We start from the raw sequence: 20,758 nt of genomic DNA, 5'->3' as shown, positions 1-20,758 counted from the left end.
AATCTCTGTGTAATAGACATCCTTTTGTTTCAATTTGTCATTGTGTGTGTTTCAGTTTCTCCCTACATCAACTTATGAATCTTGATTTGCCTCGGTTTTGTTATTTCATTTTATCGAAACTAATACATGTGTAGTTTGGATTAGAATTGCGCTCATGTTGTTAACTAATTTTAGTATGGGAGAGAAGAAAGGAGGAGTGAGAGGGGGTCTCTTTACCTTACAAGATTATGGCATAAGAGGGTGTATATTGGGTGGCCTAACTGCACGGCGTTGGCTGTCGCAATTGTTTTGATGCGGAGTTGAATAAATGTATTCTAAAATAGAAATGTGAAGAAGGAAATCGTGTTCTTATATTACTGTGTTGTTTTGTTCTTATAATTTGCGTATAATTTAAAAAGTTAAGAGTATATAAACTGTAACTGCCATAAGAATAATTTTGGACAGAAGTTCTGAAAGGTAAATCATACCTTCAATGTTATTTTTCACCTACAAACTTTGTCACAACTTTGCTGCATATTTGAAAATTCTCTCCTTTATTGTATTGTTAGTGCATATTTTAATACATTTAACAGCATAGTTGCATGCATATTTCATGAATTTTCAGCGCATAAAAATCCGATATCTACTTATGATATTCAAACAACATGCTTACATTAGTGGATGAAAAGTTAGAGGATAGGAGCAACTCAGTATCGTAATGTTGTGTGTAATCTCAGGTATAAGAGGCATGAAGTTCGACACTGAATCATGTAAATCTGTGGTTATCATCTGAGTTTTTTCGGGATTCTCTGAATTCATTCTATTCTCTTTTTTTCGCCAATTCTTCCTTGATTTAGCTTGGTCATCTGCTTCCTTCAGCCTGCTGCACGTCAATTTCAGCTGCACGTTAAACGAAAGATTTCGTTTCCTTTTGTGACTTCTTCCATGTTGACTCTGGAATTATTACTTAAGTAATTAATATTTTTCAATATAGTTTTAAATTTATAATATATAACAATAAGCTATTGTTGTAATTTACCGTTTAATTGTATATGTATATAAAAAATTGAATATTATCATGTCTCGATTACCTACATTAATATAAAAGTACATATGCGAATTAACGTCTGAGGAAGATAACGTTACGTTATGGAAACTGTTACGAATTAATTCAATTTTAATAAAGAAGTACATACTCTGATCAGAAAAATATTAATTATATCGTTTGCTTGTTCCATATTGAAGCAAATTTTGAGAGGTTATATGCGTAACAGATAAGAAGTACTGTATTTATTCTGGTGATATGATACTAGTAGAACTAAGAACTTGTCATGTTTATGGTGAATATCTTGTGGCTAATTTTTATGAATGTTGGATAGTAAGGTTTTAAAAATATATATTAGTGTCTTCGAGATCACTCTAATTATTGTATTTTAACAAGTCAGAAGTAGATCGCACTAACATTATACAGTAAGTGTTTTCCTCAAGTAGCAATGAAACACTGTGATTAGGTGCTAACCTGTTGTTGAAATTCCTTGAAGCATTGGCAACCAAATCATTCCATTATCTCAGAATAGATTATAGCAAAACTTCTATAGAATTAATGTTACTTCAGAAATTACTGTTTATCTACCATTTATATTCCGTAGTGATTATATAGAAGAAATACTTTAAACAGTAAATAGTAACAACTTTAGTTGAGATATGTGATGTATTTCATTTACTTCTTATTGAGAAGTGAAGTTGCGAATTTAAAAGAATAGAAAAGGGAATGGACTGTCATGCACCAAATTTGCACTGCAGACTTTTAGCACTTTCAAGCAGACTAAACTAAAGAAGTAGAATAACAAAAATAATTCATAATTAGGATATCAAAGTAGACAAAGTTCTCAATAATCTTTTCTACATTAAACACAGCATAAAACTATACGTTAAAAAATCTATTTTAACACAGGCCAGTGGTCCAACATAACTACAATTTAGCGTGTTATTCGTTAACACAGGCACGGTAATATTTATTTTATTTATTTTTTATTTATTTATTTCTTATTTAAAATGGCGGAGTTAAGGCATAACCTTTTCTTCCACTCAACCATTTACATTTTTCTTTTACAGTCGGATCTCATTTTTTTTTACGACGAGAATAAAAATGATATACAGTTTGGCACGTTAAAGAGTTACCGACATACATAATACAGAAAATAAAACATGAAAAATGAAAATTAAACTTATTACATATAAAATAAACACTAAAACAAACAAGAGACAATGCTAAAGACATGTTAAACTATACAAGAAGAAACAAAGACGTCAATCTTGATTATATATAACATAAAATACATTCCTATGATTTACTATCTATAGATAAAATGATGCACCTGCTTAAGTGATTGTCTATAATGTATACGTTCATACACATGTATCAGAAGGGAATTGAAAAGAAAATGAGAAGAAATAGAAAGAGAGAGAGAGAGAAAAAAAACGACTGCATGGTAACGCCAGGAATAGTTTCGTGTGTAACAATTTCTTTTTTTTCTTCTTCTTCTTCTTCTTCTTACTGAAGACCTTCATTAGAAAGATATTCTTTAAGCCGACGTTTAAAAGTCAACACTGAACCAGAGTTTCTGATGCTTTCAGGGGTATCATTCCAAGCTTTGGTGGCAAATAGTGTGAAAGATTTGGAAAAGAAATTAGATTTGTGCGTTTGAACAGCGAGTGTTGTATTTCCTTTAGAACGGGTATTTAGTGGGTGAGTATCGCCGAGAAATTTAAATTTAGAGGATAGATAAGTAGGTTTCTTACTATTAATTATTTTATATAAGAGTGTTAGAGAATGAATCTGGCGGCGGGTATTTAGATTGCACCATCCTAGTTTCTGATAACAATGGGAGATGTGGTCGAAGCGCTTTTTATTAAATATGAAACGAACGCAGGCATTCTGAATGCGCTGTAATGGTATGGCATAGAGTCAGTGTTGAGTGGTGTGAAAATAACACCGCCACGGTGTCATATTCAAAGTAAAGAGAATATGACAACGCGTTTGATTACTTTGCTATTCATTTCCCAGTGTTCTTTCTGCATTCAGATATAGGCGTAACTAGAGGGGACTGTTGGCTTTCCTTGGATACCGTTTACCATGAGCTTAAACTGAAGTTGTTGAGAGGTAACACTCTATGACACTGCTAGCAAGATATCATAGTAAATACAAAACATTCAAGAAACATGGTTTCAAAATCGCACACGAAGGCGAGATTTTTCTCTTCCTCCCTAACTTCATTTTGTTCCTCACCACTTTTATATGATTTATGTCACGTGTATTATTTTCCTTCAAAATGTTGTTATTAGCAAGAAAATGATTTTCCCGTTTAATGAGAGTTTTTTTTTTTTTTTGTAAAGGTAGTTGAGTGGCAAATCGAACAAAGTAACACCAATGTTGTATTATTAAGATTACTCCATACTAGCGTTGTCAGAAAAAAAGACGAGACGACACGAGAAATAAGGTTTTCTCGTCTCGTTTTTGTACTTTTTTTTTTAAATAGAAGTCTCGCATTCTTTATATTCTAGGAAAAAATATTTCTCGTATTGATTCTCGGAAAGCTTTCCTCGTCGCTTTTTGTAAATTCACGTACAAAATTTATTACCTAACTTTTAGCTTATTTCTCTCTAAAACTTACAAGAACCCTGCCATATTACAAGAGGCGATATAAAAATAATTATGCAAGCTATATTTATTATTCGAGTATATTGTGTAATAACTTGAGTATTTAAACGTTGACAAATGATCAACGATAATATGATAATATAATGATAACGATACAATATAATATAATGATAAATAATAATATTCATACAATCACTTTATCAAGTTATCTATATATTAATAACGATGTCTGTGAAAAAAATCTTCAGATTCAAATCGAAAGTGACTAGGTTTATGACTCTTAATCTCTTGAACCATCCGACCGATCTCGATCAAATTTTTGACGTAGACGGAGTTCTGGCCTTTGAATTTTTTAGCTATTCACTTTGACGGTAAAGCTTAGGGGAGGGAGAGAAGGGGAATTATAAAAAAATAAAACAATAACTCTTGAATCAAACGACCAATCTCGATCAAATTTTCAACATAGATGAAGTTCGTGCCTGGGATGGATTTCATTATTTCATTTTGGTGGTAGAACTTAGAAGAGGGGAAGGGGGACATATGTAAAAAATAAATCAAATTTTCAATATACATGACATTCGGGCCTGGGATAATTTTTATCATTTAACTTTGACGATGCAACGTAGGGGAGGAGGAGGAGGAGATGATGAAATTTGAAACCATCTGACTGATCTCAATCAAATTTTCATCAACCTAGATGAAGTACGAATCTGAGATTGTTTTTGTCATAACACTTTGACGTGTAATTTACATTTGAAAATGATCGAAAATCACCGATATTAGTGTCCAATCTATAGTTTTTGGGGTCGCTGAGATGAACCGTGACACTTTTGTTTTTGGGGTCGCTGAGATGAACAATGATACTTCCGATGCCGTGCCCCGCAACATGGAGAGGGGAGAGGGATATATAAAAATCACCTAAAATGACCGATATCAAAAAGGGCTTTAGTAATAATAAAAACAGAACATATTACTATTTTCCCTTAATTTAACCTAGCGAAATCGGGGTGCGTCTTAGATGCGAGGTCGTCTTAAATTCGAGTAATTATTGAGAAATTCTTAATTAAAGATATTATTAACATGTTATTAAAACTACTTTGCTCGCCATAAATATTTTTAATTTTGTATCATATTCAACCATTCAGACAACAATAGTATTCTGCGCTTGCACAGGACGTGCGGGTTTGCTAGTAGTCTTTATACTATGAATCATGTAATATTAAAACAGTGTTTGAGATCTAAGATTTGGTGAACTAGTGTTGATCACGAGACTCGAGAAATTTCTCGGCTTGTCTCAAATTTGTAAAGATACTTCTCGTCTCGACTCTTGTCTTATTTTCGAGAAGGAAATTGAGACAAGGCGAAAAATTTCTCGTCCCAGTGCTACACTATTCCATACTTCAAGTACCCATATCAAGTAGTTTATCTAACCACTGCCAGTTTAACGATTTATTCCAGTGTGTAATGGAGTTCAAGTAGTGCCAGACATGTGTCAAAATTTAATACAACTCGTGTGACAGAGAACCATTGTATTGAATTAACATAGTCATTATTTATTCTACTCAACTTAATCATCTAATTAATAATGTTTTAATCTTATTCTTTGTAAAGTTGCTCTCTTAGAACAGAATCCTGCACTTAGTAAATTTGTCATACAACAACAACGTTTTCTGCCTTCTTAAGAATCTCGTTGTTTTTGATAGATTTAATATCTAAAGATAAAGTCTTCTTTCCATATGGGGAACTTGATTAAACCTTATGGGGCATCGAGATTTGTAACAAATGCCCATAACAAAACTTGGCACAGCACATGTTACTGACATATGTACTGTCAATTTAGTTGCGGGACCGTAAGAAATCAAGTTACGATGCTGTATTCGGCTGTGTTCCGAGTGAAGTCTGTCTCTCCTGGTAACATCAAAGGAATGAATTGTGTTACGGCATGTTCTGATCTTGACACTTTGCGCACATATGTGCGTAACTTCCACGCGCACACACATTCGCATAATGGAGCAAAAGTGCAAGAAAGTGTTCCAAACTAAATAACTTTTAGCAAAAATGAACTGGAAATTTTAAAATTGGTTCTCGCTAGTCTTACCTCAAAGAGTCAATAGTTTACTCTGCCAAGACAATTTGATCCTATGAAATTTAAAGAAATAAGAATGAAAATCAAAATGAAAATGTAGAAAAGAGTGAAAATCAAACTAGAATGAATAGAAAATTGTACTATTATGTAAAACTTACTGTATATTTTAGACTATAGATCGTACGGAACAAACTTCATTCTCTAGCAAAGCAGGATTATCTAGTACAAAGGGGCTAACATCCATAAATTCGAACAAAATTTCAGATTTTCAAAATTATTTGTAATACATTTGAAAAAAAGATAAATTAAAATATATTTTCTTAAAGAAATGTAAGCAAAATAAGTGAATTGTACTAAAAAGTGAAAGAAAGTCTGTTTTCAAACAACAAAATTTAAAATTCTATTTATGCAAGATTAAAACGAGTATGGTGAGCACTCTCATACACAATCCATTTATAAATTCTTTAATTCTCATGTAAATGAAGTGATTTTGTGTTAAAAATGTCCCTCATGTTTTTATTTTTAATGCGTACCTAGCTACGTAGAAGATTCTTTTAAAAGTAACGTTCTTGAAACCAGAATTGTTTTTCACATCTCAATACGAGTTGTTTTATTTTGTTCGTTATTTTTTTTAAAAGAAAGTGTTTCTATGTAAAATGTTTATTTCATTTTATTATTTTCTATTATTCTACAATATACCATTATTCAATGCAACATTATATTTTACGCTGTTAAATAAGATGGTTTATTATTTACTTGCTAATTAGGAATGAATATGAAATATTGAAGTTATTTTCTTCTACCCAGGTGAACGTGTTCAAATGAAATTCATAAATTAACACTTTAATCTGCTTCTCAGTCGATGATTTAATAATGTCCGACGGCCGTTGGAGCGAAAACTGTCAAAATAATAACTAAATGTCTATGAAGGCTCGCAAATACGAGATTAAACAAAACCATGAACTTAATAGGGTAATTTGATACAAAATATGGCTAATTCGGTGCGAAACATAGTGAAATGGGATATATATGCAAATCTATATCTTACTTATAGGTGACTGAAATTATATTCAAATCATATTAACTTCCTGGTTGCGACTTTTTAAATTTTTACTTATTTCTTCTTTTATGAGAGGAATCTTCCATCTTGTTAAATTATGCTGAGATGTGATATGATGAAATTTATTGTAAAATCAATAAAATAGTAAACTATAATAAATAACATAGTGCATGATTTAAAGAGATCTTACAGTTCCTGCTATTAATATTGATTTTTACATGACACTCCTCGTTTTTAATCTTTGAAACTACTTTAAAGCTAACCGAATATAGAACAAAATTATGCTCATATAGTTTTGTAAATAACATCGATTCTTTACTTGTAGTATAAACTAGAAGCAGTGGCGTATTTACGATTTTGTTTCGGGAGGGGCTTTGCTAACTTTCGGGGGGGGGCTTTGCCTGGAAATGTGAAAATTCTGCAAGATATTTCATTTACTTTACTATACTAAGTAAGATTTCGTGGGGGGCTTAAGCCCGGAAGCCACCCCCCTAAATACGCCACTGACTAGAAGTAATACGTATTTTAATATGTTTCAAGTTTGATTTTTTAAAAAATGCTTAACCCTTTCGTTGTCAGTATCTAATGTGCTCTTTCCGTGCGTGCGATCTCGAGTTCAATCTCGGTAGAGGCTAAAATACTCCTATAAAATTCTGAGTATTCTGAGGAGTTGTTCGGATTTCACATTATACAGTTTGTAGAAGAAACGAGTCTTTTTACATTACATTACAACTAAAGAAAGATCGTTTCAATCAGTTAACTCAAAACTAATTTCAATCAGTTAATCAATTAAAAAATAATGCAGAACATACTGAGAAATTTGATAACAAATGGGGTTTAAAATGACATCAAAATATCTACGAGCTGATACATTTTGTAATACTCTTAACCATGTCGGCCCCGGCGTTCCCCACAGGGGATATACATTATGACGATATTATTCTTTCTTTACAACTTCAAAATCAGACTGGCAACATTGAAAACTGTTTATAGGGGATGATAATAAATGGATCATGCCCTGTAAAATCATATCAGGTTCATTCTCCTCCAAAGCCAGCAAACAAAAGTTGTCTTGAACCTTGAGAATTAACCATTCTCCTTTTTGTGCAACCGTATTCTCGAAGTGTGGAAAGTGTGGACTGTAGATTTGATCTCTATTGTCGGTAAATTACAAACGAATAAGAAGCTGTGACAAAAACCGGAGTCTACGTATCAACTGCTTAATAATTACCTAATAAATGACATGCATTATAATAATAGTAATGGTACTAACTAAATTCCCTTATTTTACACGGTGTTTCATTATATGAAAACCATCAAGATGATTCTCGATATAAAAGTAACAAATGTATTTGAAATAATATTTATTTACTTATTGAATGTCGTCAAAATAAATATTCCTATGAGTTATTTGTTTACAGCAAACCTTCATTTATCATGAAATAATTTGATATTATAGCGACATCTTGAACAGACCTTGTAGATGTTGTTTTGTTATTTCTCGCTGTAACAGCATGGATGTCTATATATAGCTACGTATTCTAAGATAGAAGTAGGAAAGTTTCGATATGAATCAGGACGCTAGCAGTGAGTCCCCTGTTGCATTTGTTTGGGTTGAAATGTGAGAAAGGGTGACACAAGAGCCATTCAATCGCGCTGACCTGCTATTAGTTTATCTTTCACACGGAGAGACGGCCAATCGATATCTATGGGAAAAAAGGCCTCTTCTTCACACGTTCCATATTTCTCCTATCTTATTTTTCTTTCTTTCTTTCTTTTCTTACTTTTGTACGTCCACCTGAAAAATAAAATACGAATTCTCTTCTCGCATCTTTTGTTTTCTTTTCGTATTTATAGAGATGTTTCTCTGTCATAGTTTGTTTCTTCGATCTAATTCTCAAGGATTATTATATTTTTTCTTTGCCACATTAGTTATAGTAAGACATCCGTAGGGAATGTATATCAGTGCATGCTTGGGAGCATTGCGGGAAAAATGAGCAGCGCTGTCCTGTATTGCAAAGGGTACTGGCTCAATTCCATTTTTGACTGGTATTCGTTGTAGGAAGCAACACCATGCTCTTAGATTTTCTTCATTATGCCCATTTCCTGCACTTTCTTCATGCTGTCAGTTCTGCTAATTGATAACCTGCCTGATTTTGTTTTATAAAGCTAAAATTGGGGCTTAAATTAAGGATTCTATACACTATTATCATTATGCATTCAAAACTTTATTAATATTCAAAAGAATTATCAACTGATTAAATAAATACATATTTATAAAATGGGCTAAATAATGCCTAAGTAACCCACTATAATTAGTCTTATAAGCATTTTTATAATTAGTACCTATATAAGTCTTATAAGTACCCATAGAAGTATTTTTATAATTAGTCTTATAAAAACTAAGTAACTCATAAGCTGATTCTTTCGTAGCCAAATAGATAACGCGTGTGGTAGCGAGTTTGATTCCACGAGGGTATTCAGTTTAGAATAAAAACCTCAGTAGTGGTTTGAATTACATTTCAGCAATAGGCTCCTACTCATAGAACTTAATACAAAAAGAGAAAGAATAGCTTACAGATTGAATAAATTTTTCAAAACTAGAATCTTATACTGATTATTACAAATTCTTAAAGATGTTTTAAAAACAAAAGTAAGCCCGAAATACTGGTGTCAAACTTACAAGAGCAGCTGTCCTCTGTTCATGAACAGTGTAGTGTTAAATGGGAAGATTAGGAATTAATAATCTATGAGACAAAAGTACATAGCGAAAAGTGATCTATTGATCGCAGAATTAGAATATTTTCACAATGCGAGACTATTATATGTTGGGAATATTTGTCAAGAGTACACCAAATAATTTCCTCAGTTCTTGCTCAACACAGGTCATTGCAACTTAAAGCAGATGCTCTGCAATGTAGCAGATTCCCCCCGATGAAAAAAATCTTACCTCATAAATTTATGTTTTGCATGAACGTGTTCTTTTTTTCTTTTGTATACGTGTGTGTGTGTATTCGTTGTTATTCCTGACCACTACATTAACAAGTTTTCTCTATTTCACCAGATGTCTGTTACTGCAATATTTCATATTCTAATAGAAAGATATCTTCCTTTGGTCCCAGTTTCCAGACTTAGAGGACAGATAACCTCTTGTGTTCTTCCTTAAATGCGGCCACGCTTTACATCATCTGTACAACCAGGAGTAAATAATAGGAGGGAGAGTAACATAGAGTTTAAGGAGCATAATATGTTTCCTATGTTGTTATATTTTATAATTGGCATTACAGGGAATATTCAGGGCTATTCCATCAGTCCCTTCTGTACTTGAGGGTCTTCTTTCTATGCAAGGAAAAAAGAAGAAAAACAAGGAAAAGACAACATCTGTTCTTCCTTAAGAAACACGAGTATGTAAACAGAAATAAAAGCGCATAAAATTAAGATAATCAAGATTTGGAGCCTCAATATATATCGTGTACCGCTCTTTTCAGTAAAACAAATTGTTTCTTTGAGGAACAACTTCTGGAAATGTTCTCGTAAGGAAAACATTATGAAATATGTTTCAATAAGTATATAAACATCTTCTAAATATGTAAATAAAGCACTTTCACTATTTGATTCCATAGATTTAAACACAAATCCTATCATGGGTAAGAAATTCTTTTAAGATTGTCATTACTTATCTCCAGTAATATCTCTCTATTTTCTCTTTAACTACTGAAGGACGTCTTCCTCTTCTAAGCTTCCTATCTAAAATTGCGTAAGTTGACAATTTCAGGAGACAATTAAAGGACAGATATAGCTTGTGTCAACTCTATCCGGTCATGAAAACAGAATTCCACATTTGCACTTAACAGGGTATTTTAGAACACTAACGCATTATATCTTCGAACAAAGTTCGGTAACTGGCGCGATGCAATGTTAAAACCAACAAAGGAATGTGTGTATGGAGCGTAGCTTCATGTCTCTGAGACCATGGGTATTTTACGAAGAATTTACTTCTACAACATGAAGTTGTTACAAGTTTCCATCGTTCTTTAATACTGCGCATCCGGAAATTGGCAATACGAGCAAATTTGGCATATCTGGTCAAGTAACTCCTGACCATTTTATGTTATAAATATCTTGACGTGCAGGTGGCGTTTCCCGACCATTTTATATGATAAACATTTTGATCTTATTGTATACATCTTGACGACAAGTCCATGTTATGGAGTTATTTGTTTTGTAATTGTTTTCGCCTTTGCTACGCGAAAGACTAGTTTGATTCCAGTGGACCTATGTAGTTTCATGTTGTTTCAGGCTTTATAACATTTAATTTGAGATCCATGTAGTTAAGATCTCACGTTAAACGTCCATGTAAACACGATAAATATATATTGTCAAATGTGTTAAATGTCGATTCGGTTTAATGTCATCAAAAATATTTGATATAACTTTTTAGTATTATATATCATACCAACAGCACTTCTGTAATTAAAATGCAATGTTTTTTCACACACACACACACACAAAAAAAAAAGCACACCCAGAATGTGTAAAATCATTGCCACTCAAGCTTTTAAGAAAGATTTCTAAGTTGAAATAATTTGATTTAAAGTTCATTTTTAACTCCTCATTACAACACCTTATATCTTAAAAACACATGCCAGATATAAGAATAAAATTGCATGATCTAAAGCCGCCGCGTTTTAAAGAGAAATAAGGAAATTAAATTAATAAATTAAAGAAAAAAATGACATATCTGCTCTTAAACTAGCAATTCTAACAACAATTGTTGTTCTTGACTTTCAGCCAACCATTTGTATATCTACGAGATAACTAGTCATATCTTGGGAAAGTAGAAGTGAAGGTTACACTAAGTTTGTTCTTAATTGTTGGAAATCACGAAACTTATCGTGCTCATTCACATGGAAAAGAACAGCTGGTATGATTACTTCATGTAGGGCTGACCGGCTAACAGTGATGGAGACAGCGATCATTGAAAGAGTAGGGGATTTGCGGGAAGGATACGAATTCTGCCACTTGCAGTACATCTGTTTTCCTTCAAATTTTCTCTCATATTTTGTATGTACACATTAATTACTACATATCTATTTATTCGAATTATTATTGTTACATTAAATATTTAAAAATTACTCGTCAGTTGCAATATATAGCCTATATATATATAGCCTATACATACATATATACGTATATATATATTGATTTATGTTTATTGAAACCTTTTAATTGTATGTTGGTGAAGGTAATTATCACAATTGAAGAATGCAAATATAACATAGATAATGAAAGCAATACAGACAATTCAGGGTAGAGCGCTTATCTCTGTGAGGCTTCTGGTTCGACCCCAGTTCATTGAGTTTGTGGTAAATAGGCCTAAAACCGTGTCCATGGGTTTTCTCGGGGTTCTTCCGTTTTTCTCACATGTTCATTCCAAGAATTATTTTACAACAATTCGCTCTTATTATTCATCTCTCTCTCTTTTAGTATAAATGGCATAACTGAGTCGTCCATATTCAAAACGGCACTTGTCCATTTACAGAAAATCCCAGAAATCCGAGAAAAACTGTAGAATAGATGCGTTTTGTAGAATTGAAAATATTTGATGGTGTTCGTTTATATATATATATATATATATATATATATATATATATATATATATATATATATATATATATATGAACATTGAAGCATTCCCAGTTCTACAAAACATGCAAATCCTACTTAAAAAAAAAGTTTTCTTGGATTTTCTGTAAATGGACAAGAACCATTTTGGAAATGGGCGACTCAATTGTGCGATATATAACTAAAAACTTCCTTTTCATTTCAGTGCAATAACTGATATGTATTCATCTCCCTCTATAGATCTTGGTCACTTACACTAGCCTGCGAATTTTAACTTTTGGATCATTGCATGAAGTATAGTATGCTACGTTTCATATTTCGGGTGTACCGAATTCAGAACAAAAATCGGTTTAGTCATTGCACATCAGGTTTTCTTGCAAATTGCATATTAATATTGCCAATATCAATGTATCTAATGGTTTATTGCTATGCATAACACTGCTACGAATACTGGTACACTTACTAATATAAACAACATTAATATCTTATATTTGTATTCCTAGTGCTGTATGCAACAGTAAGTTAACTCGTAACCACGATATTAGAAACAAACAAGGCATGAAAATGCGAAAAAAAAGCTATGTTTACGGATAAGCATTCACTATAAAACAGTCGTAAGCAAACGTAAAATCCATATTGTTTTTGAATTTGTGCTCTCATCTGCGCCATTTTAAAGGATGAAATAACGCACCCATAGGTCATGCATGACATGTCGCACAAAAATCCACACTAGTGGGTTTTACGCCTCTTCCCTGAGAAACTGCGTCTTGTCGCGGCACGCTTGTGGCTAGTGGCAGAACCGTCTCTCTGCAACAACCAACAGTAGTCTGCAAATATGTTGCAATTTCACTTTCCTTGATAACGACGTTCGAGTTCCTTGAGGTCCTGATGAAATTTCTCTCCTTGTTCCTCACTCACGACTCCAAGATTGTCTGGAAAATAGTCCAAATGGGAAAACAACATATGCACTTTCAAACTCATGTTACAACCCAGTTCTTTAAAACATAGTAGCATTCTTTCCACCATGTCTTTATAGTTTGGATCCTTTCTGTTGCAAGAAAGTTTTTCGCTACATCTCGGAAAGCTTGCAATGCTGAACGCTCGTTCGGGTTCATGACATTTTCAAAATTTGTGTCACCAAAAAGTTTCCTAATACCTGCACCATCGAAGATACCCTCTTTAATTTTTGCATACTGATACCATGGAATTTTTGACACAGATGTTTGAAGTACTCACCTTCAGTATCTAGAGCCTTTACAAATTGTTTCATTAAGTCAAGCTTGATGTGAAGGAGAGGTAACAATACAATCATGTGTATTAACAAGACTTGCGCGTTGTAAGTTTTTCGAATCAACATTCCACTGCCTATCTGGCCATTCCTTTTGAGTCCAGTGGACTGTCCTTGCCCGACTGTCCCACTCACACAGAAAACATGGGAATTTGGTATAGCCTGACTGTTGACCCAACATAAGATCGATGACCTTAAAATCCCCACATATTTGCCATTCATGTTCGTGTTACTTTATCTTGTTCAACATCAAATCAAGATTTTCGCAGCTTTTCCTCATGCCAACAGAATAAGCAACTAGAATGTATGTTAGCCTCTTTCCGTTGTGTAGAAGTACATACTTTAAACTCCACTTGGAAGAATCGATGAAAAGTCTCTATTGGGATCGATCATAGTCAGGCGATCCTAATTCTAGTATTAACTCCGGAATGTTGTTGGAAAATACTGTATTATCTTCTACAAAAGAAAGCAACAAATTCTTTTTCATGATACCTGTATCAACAGTACGTCGTCTTAGGCATCAAGGCCTTTAGTCGTGATCCTAGTAGTTCGGTAGATTCCTTTCTGAGACCAAGGTCAGGAACTAAATCATTTAAACCACTCTGTTCGAAAAGTATAATCTTTGTTGATTCTTGTGGGTCAAAGTCCGAATCGACATTGTTGCCACGAGGAGATTCGGAAGAGGCTTCGTTTAATTGGTCTGATGGCTGTGGGACAGGTATGTCAGGACTATGGGATACTGGTAAACTGACGGATGGAATTGTAATTGGGTAAGCAATTTTAGCCCTGTTCCTACCGTTGAAACCTTCCACATTCACAGAACAAAAGTAGCAATTGGTGCTGTAGTCAGTAGACTCACGCCACACAGTGGGAATTCCAAACGACAATGCTCGTCTTTCACCTTTCATCCATAGCCACAGTTGTTCGATGCATGTTCGACCAAACTTATGTGGTGCCCACGACTTGTCCTGATTTCCCAATGCTGTACCAAAATACGCAAGATAAGCCTTTCGCACCAAGGAAGTTATATTTCGCCGTTGTTTCATTGGCACGAATGTCCCACATATGTAACAGAATATATCTGGATTATTCTTACAACCTCGCCGCTGCATTCCGAAAAGTCTGAGAACAAGCACTTCACTTTCGTCACTAAATACTAAGCACAAACAACGATATTAGGGACTTCAAAGCACTGAGCACAACTAGGTAGTTTACAACGAAACTGCATAAATCATTCGCAGGAAAAGCAATATACTAAACAAAACAATGCCGCTAGACGTTACTACCGTGCCGTACCGCTAGGCGGACATGACAAGCTGTTGTTTAGCTACTGCTACAACATTGCAGCCATGAGAGTAATAGCATTTCAGCCAATCAGGATGTTTAGCTTTCCTGGCTTGAGACACATATGAATGAATAGGTAAAATGATTATCTCGATTTTGTCACAAAATGTGATGTGATGAGACAAAACTAACCTCATTTTTAGGCTTAGGTGGCAATCAGCACATCACAGAAATATATTGCACTTATGCAATAAAATCATCGCAGGCTAGTGTTATCTTCGGCACTGAAATGAAAAGGAAGATCAGGCACTGATTTCCCAGAAATCCATTAATGTTTGGAGTATTAGGATTAGGCACTGTTGAAATTCTGTCTGACACTTCTAAATTTAGAAGAAAAAGAGTTTCGTTTTACAATTCTGAAACTACGGTAAATTTCCGAAATGTGTGAATTCAATATTGGAACAGATCTATAACTTTTGACTGCACTAGAGGAATAATACGAAATACTATTTCCGGTCTTACTAGAGAGGTACATGAGAAGATCGAGTCTTTTCTTAAGACGATGAATTGATTTTAAAAATTGCTTGTTACCTATTGCCATTTTTGCTCTATAACGAACAACGTTGAAACGTAAAACTATTGATTCCTATCACTTCCGGTTTCAATAGAGGGATAAGCAGAAAATGTAACTTATAATTGAGACACTTAAGCGATTACAGAGAAAATGCTTCTCTTTACATATTACTGTTTTTCCTCTATATAAATCAATATTGAAACCAGAAATACTATTAAATTTAAATCATTTTCCGTCTTAGTAGAGTATTACATATGGTTATGGTATGTTTTCTTGAGATGATGAATCGATTCCAAAAAACAGTTTGTCGCTGTCTGCTGCTGTTTCCGTTCTATGGCGATCAACGTTGAAACTAGAAATATTTTATATTTACCACTTTTGGCTTGAATTGAGGTTAACGGAGATGACGAAATCTATTCTTAATCGATTATAAAAAACTACTTCTCAATATCTCTTTGCCGTTTTTGCTCTGATACCTGTTGATAGACGTGTGTACGAACATAGCCGTTATATAAGACTTCCAACACTTATGAATAGCATAGCTTGGAAGTCTTAAAGATTGATATTCAGGCAAAAATGATATTTCGGATATTCTCTTAAGGATATATTTAAATATTTTGCAATAATTAACCCTTTAGGCCCTGGCGGTAACATATATGTACCCTATTTTCAAAGTTAACACAATTACTCTGAAGGATTTAAAATGGCTCATTTTCATGCCTTTACATTCTTTGAAATTATCTAAATCATTTTCCGCTATTTCTCTAGTGCTTTTATTTATTGTTAGGAAGCTACCATGATGGACGAAGTTCAGCCAGTTCTATTTTTAGCGAAAAAAAATGCAGTAAATATTTTTTCTGCTCTTAATGATGCATTTGGAGTCTCTAAATAACGTAGGATACAACGATATTTTTAATTAGTGCAATTTTGTATTTTCATACATGTTTTAACCCTAGTGTATACAAATGTGTACGTCTCATAATTATGTAAATACAATAACCGCAATCAAAATGGCGATTACATTTCCTTTGTTAAGTCAGAAAGCAAATAGTGCAAAATAAAAAAAAATTGATGAGGAAAAAAAAATAGGGATGAAAGGGTTAAAGCCATTAAGACAGTCTTATTGAAGAAAGATAAAGTTACTACTAATAGGTTAACTGTCAATTCATCAAATTGTGGAAGTGGGAACCTCCTATGAAGGCCGTGAGAGGAATGCATTGGAATCGTGAAGATGAGTGAAAAAGATAAATGTAATTAGGGTCTAGTAGCAAAAAAATTTTTTTGATTAACATATTTGTATTGCCATATTAATTGTCAAATACAAAAAGGAATATTAAACATAATTTTAAATAAAGAAAGAATTGTTTATAAAAATATTGGAAGAAAAGAGCAATGCAACTGGTGAAAATCTGCATATTAAAATTCAAGAAGAATACGAATACAACACAAACTGTTTTAAAATGCAATTCAAGATAAAGGATAGTGTAAAACCCAAGCCTGGTGCGATTCTACTAGAATTCACATACGATATGCAGCAATAATAAATCAGTTTATTACAAACCTAAATTATTTACAGAGACACTTGCAAGAGGATATGATAAAATTCGGTTGAGGTATGAAATAGGTTGAGAAACCATGAATGTCTAAAAGATATTAATAAGAGGATTTAGGTTTCAAGAAACAAACTTAAGAAATTCCTAAATTAACTCCCAAACTGATCTTGGATTTATTTAGTAAGTTAATTATTATGCGCTTTTCGTCAAACTAAATTTATTTAATAAACTAAGATCCTAAAGTATATGATGAAAATCTCAAACCAATATGTGAAATAGGCTTAGAATTTACAGAATAAATTTTTCATCATTTCTTCAGATTTTGCAAGAGGCAATATGAAAAAATATTCAATTAATATATAGTCAGTTTTAAACAATACAACGTGGCAGTTCTGAATGTATGTTACCCCAGGATCGGTGCCATGATTAGAGGGGCACGGCGACTCAGTAGTTGAGTGCTTACCTCTGATTCATGAGGTCTCTAGTTCGATCTCCGCCCAAGTAAGTTTGTGGTGGAGAACATCGTGTCCATAGAATTTATCGCGGTGTTTCCGTTTCCTCCCACTTTCTCATTCCACTAATTCTTCCAACATCATTCACTTGCCTCAATCATCGTCTTCCTTAGTCTGAAGGACATAACTGTGGGACGTTAAACTAAAATATTTCATTCCATTTCACGTGGCATGACTCCGTAATCCGTCTTTACTGCCTTTACAGTGAGAGCTAATCTTGTATGATGACCTATCCACTCGCTAACTGTACCGGATCCAAATGCCAGTCGTGGTTTGCAGACCACATTAATAGTAGCTCTTCATGACCTTAAATTTGCATAAGGACATAACACACAAAACCTGAAACTCAGATACATGCTATATACAGAATAATGAATTGTAATTATTTCAAGTTAGAGAGTGAATTGTATGAATGATACATCTTTTTATTTATTTATTACAATCAATTTGATGTGTTATGCTACAACAGAATTTACTGATTTTTTAAAAATTTTAATGGATTGTACTTTCTATTGGACTATATTGTGTCAAAGCTATTGGTTTACTTTTTAATGAAATCTATTGCTTTCTGCTTTCAGAATGGGGGACGGTGAAGCATTGGCTACACATTGGACGGATTCAGATGGCAATCCATACACCCGATATAACTTTAAAATTGGCATCTATGGCTGGCGGAAAAGGTGCCTCTACTTATTAATTCTCATTCTAATGGTAATGGTCATTGTGAACCTCGCTCTCACTCTCTGGGTCCTAAAAGTCATGGAATTTTCATCGGTGAGTGAACCCACGATTCCTCTACTCACAAATTTAGTCATGTGAAAGCGTTGATGTATAAAAGAAAAAAAAATCATTCAGACTTGTTTATAGATTTCTGGATCAATCTATGTTATTAACATTGAGTAAAAGCTTGAAGCATGCCAGGACATTGTCACAATTAGTTAAATTCAGTGATGGTCATTCTTTTTATATTTAGTACATGATTACATAACATTTTTGTTCTCTCTTTCTTCATTTTCTAATTAATAGTAGTATAAACGTTTATACTATATATAGATTCATCGAGTTCAATTTCGGAAAAGAAAATCTCGGAGCAGAATCGATCGGTCTATTTGAGTAATACAGTATTATCTAATATTTTCAACTCAACTGTACTCTATTTGCTATTAAGTATACATCATACCAAGTATTGCGTTAAGATGAAGTGACTGGTGTTTACACGTGGATCACAGCCTTTATTAATTTTATAGTAACTTTAAAGATTGATAATTGAAGAATGGTTCCAGAAACTACATTTCTTACTACTATTGTGTTGTTTTTCACCTCCGATATCAGAGATAGAGACAGGAATACGAAACATGAGTTTAAAGAATATCATGCACGCTTTTTATCCCCTCTCTCATCACCTTATGATATACTCTGGAAGACAATTCTTGACAGTACAACGTTGTTCACATAGAAAATGTTTCAAGAGAGTAACGTGTTAAGTCTAATGCTGTGCTTATTCCACTATCAGCACTACAATATAGATCTCATAACGTAACATGAGGAAAATATGTTAAGAACCATAAAAAAGAAATTGAATAAACACAAACGGCAAGAAAAATTTTGAAGAGCTCCTTTCAATCTTTTTTATTAAATTTTGAACAAGCTGAAAAACGTTTATGACATTATTTTCCCCTACAACTTTTTAAGTCAGTTACACAAGAAGGTACTACCCTGAATCTTGCTTTTCTTTCTTCTCTTCTTCCTTCTTTTCTTCTGTTAGCACTTTAATAAATTAAATTGTAGTGAAATCTGAAGGCAAGGGCGAACTAAGTTAATGAACTTCAAGATATAGTATAAGCTATTTATATGTAAATTGACAACAGTAACAACTGAAGAGGAAGCGGAAGAAAGGTAGTCTGTACTTTATTTAAAGATAACATATCGACCGACATTCGTTTGGTGAAACTTCTGAGAAGATCCTGGGAAAAATTCATTTAGGGTGGTTGGCTGCGGGATTAAATCTGAGTTCTCCTGTTTGAGAATCGATGCTTATCACCAACCTATGCCCGATTGCTTTTTAAGTCAAATGTTATTTGGAGTTTTAAAGTGAAAATCATTACCAATTAATCAATAACAATGATAAATTCAGGTTTGTGTACTAGCAAATATTGGTACTCTGGAAAGGGAACAGTAGTAGTAGTACGAGATTTATGTAGTAGAAACTTGGATTTCAGACCTAAGGCCAGTAATAGGTAGCTTAAACGTAATTGTTACGATAAATGACAGGTAATAAAAAAAGTACGACAGTTAACGCCGTGCAGTTAGGCCATCCAATATACACCTTCTTATCCCATAATCGTGTCAGGTAAAGAAACACCCTCTCTCTCCTCCCTTCTTCACTACCATACTAAAATTAGCTAACATCATGAGCGCAATTCTAATTTCAAACTACACATATATTACTATCAATAAAATGAAATAACAAAACAGAGACGAAACAAGATTCATAAGTTGAAATAGGGAGAAACTGAAACGCATACAATGAAGAATTGAAACTAATGGATGTCTATTACAGAGAGATTCAGAAATGAGGCAGAGAGAGAAAGATAGAGAAGAGGAGAGAAGAAGAAAAAGAAAAGAACAGATAAAACTGTGTAGAATTCAAACGTAGTAAGAAAAAACCTAACATTATAAAGTTCCGTTTCCAGAAATCCAACACTAATGTAGAAATAACGTTCCCTTTTAGATATTTTCTCAGAACTATCCGAGTATATAGGAGATGCCTTAAACATTCATTATGTCACTTTCATAATGGATAGCATACTCAATTTGAAGTTGAACTGTAAATCTCCGAAACACATCTAGGATAATGTCAAAAGTTTAACACACATGCTTTGTTTCCGCGTGGTTCGATTGCGAATTCCGTAGTGTTCATTGGATGTACTGATCCAAAATACATCCTAATATACCCAGTAGATAGCGTTGGTCATATTCTCCATTTCAGACTACTAATGCAAACTGAACAAAAAAAAAGAAAGAAAGAAAGAAGAGAAAAACAAAGAAAGAAAGAGAAAATTGATGAGTGCTATTTTACAGCTAAATATCTATCAGAAATACCCTATATTAAAAGTCCAAACTGTATCTTGATGAA

The 20,758-nt window shown here is 33.4% G+C and overlaps 1 protein-coding gene across 2 annotated transcripts in view; it reads left to right on the top strand.

The window, feature by feature from the left end:
• Window positions 1-20,758, top strand: part of Scgdelta (sarcoglycan delta) — a 589,315-nt gene that overhangs the window by 280,223 nt on the left and 288,334 nt on the right. For both annotated transcript variants that reach the window (XM_081752054.1, XM_081752055.1), the window contains one exon: window positions 18,201-18,396. In XM_081752054.1, the coding sequence (XP_081608180.1) occupies window positions 18,202-18,396 (195 nt within the window). In that variant the 5' untranslated portion in view covers window position 18,201. The remainder of the gene's footprint in view (window positions 1-18,200; window positions 18,397-20,758) is intronic.

This window comes from Thermobia domestica, chromosome 3 (assembly GCF_964235325.1).
Source record: "Thermobia domestica chromosome 3, izTheDome1.hap1.1, whole genome shotgun sequence".
NCBI classification, from domain to species: domain Eukaryota; kingdom Metazoa; phylum Arthropoda; class Insecta; order Zygentoma; family Lepismatidae; genus Thermobia; species Thermobia domestica.
This window is presented reverse-complemented; position numbering and strand designations above follow the sequence as displayed.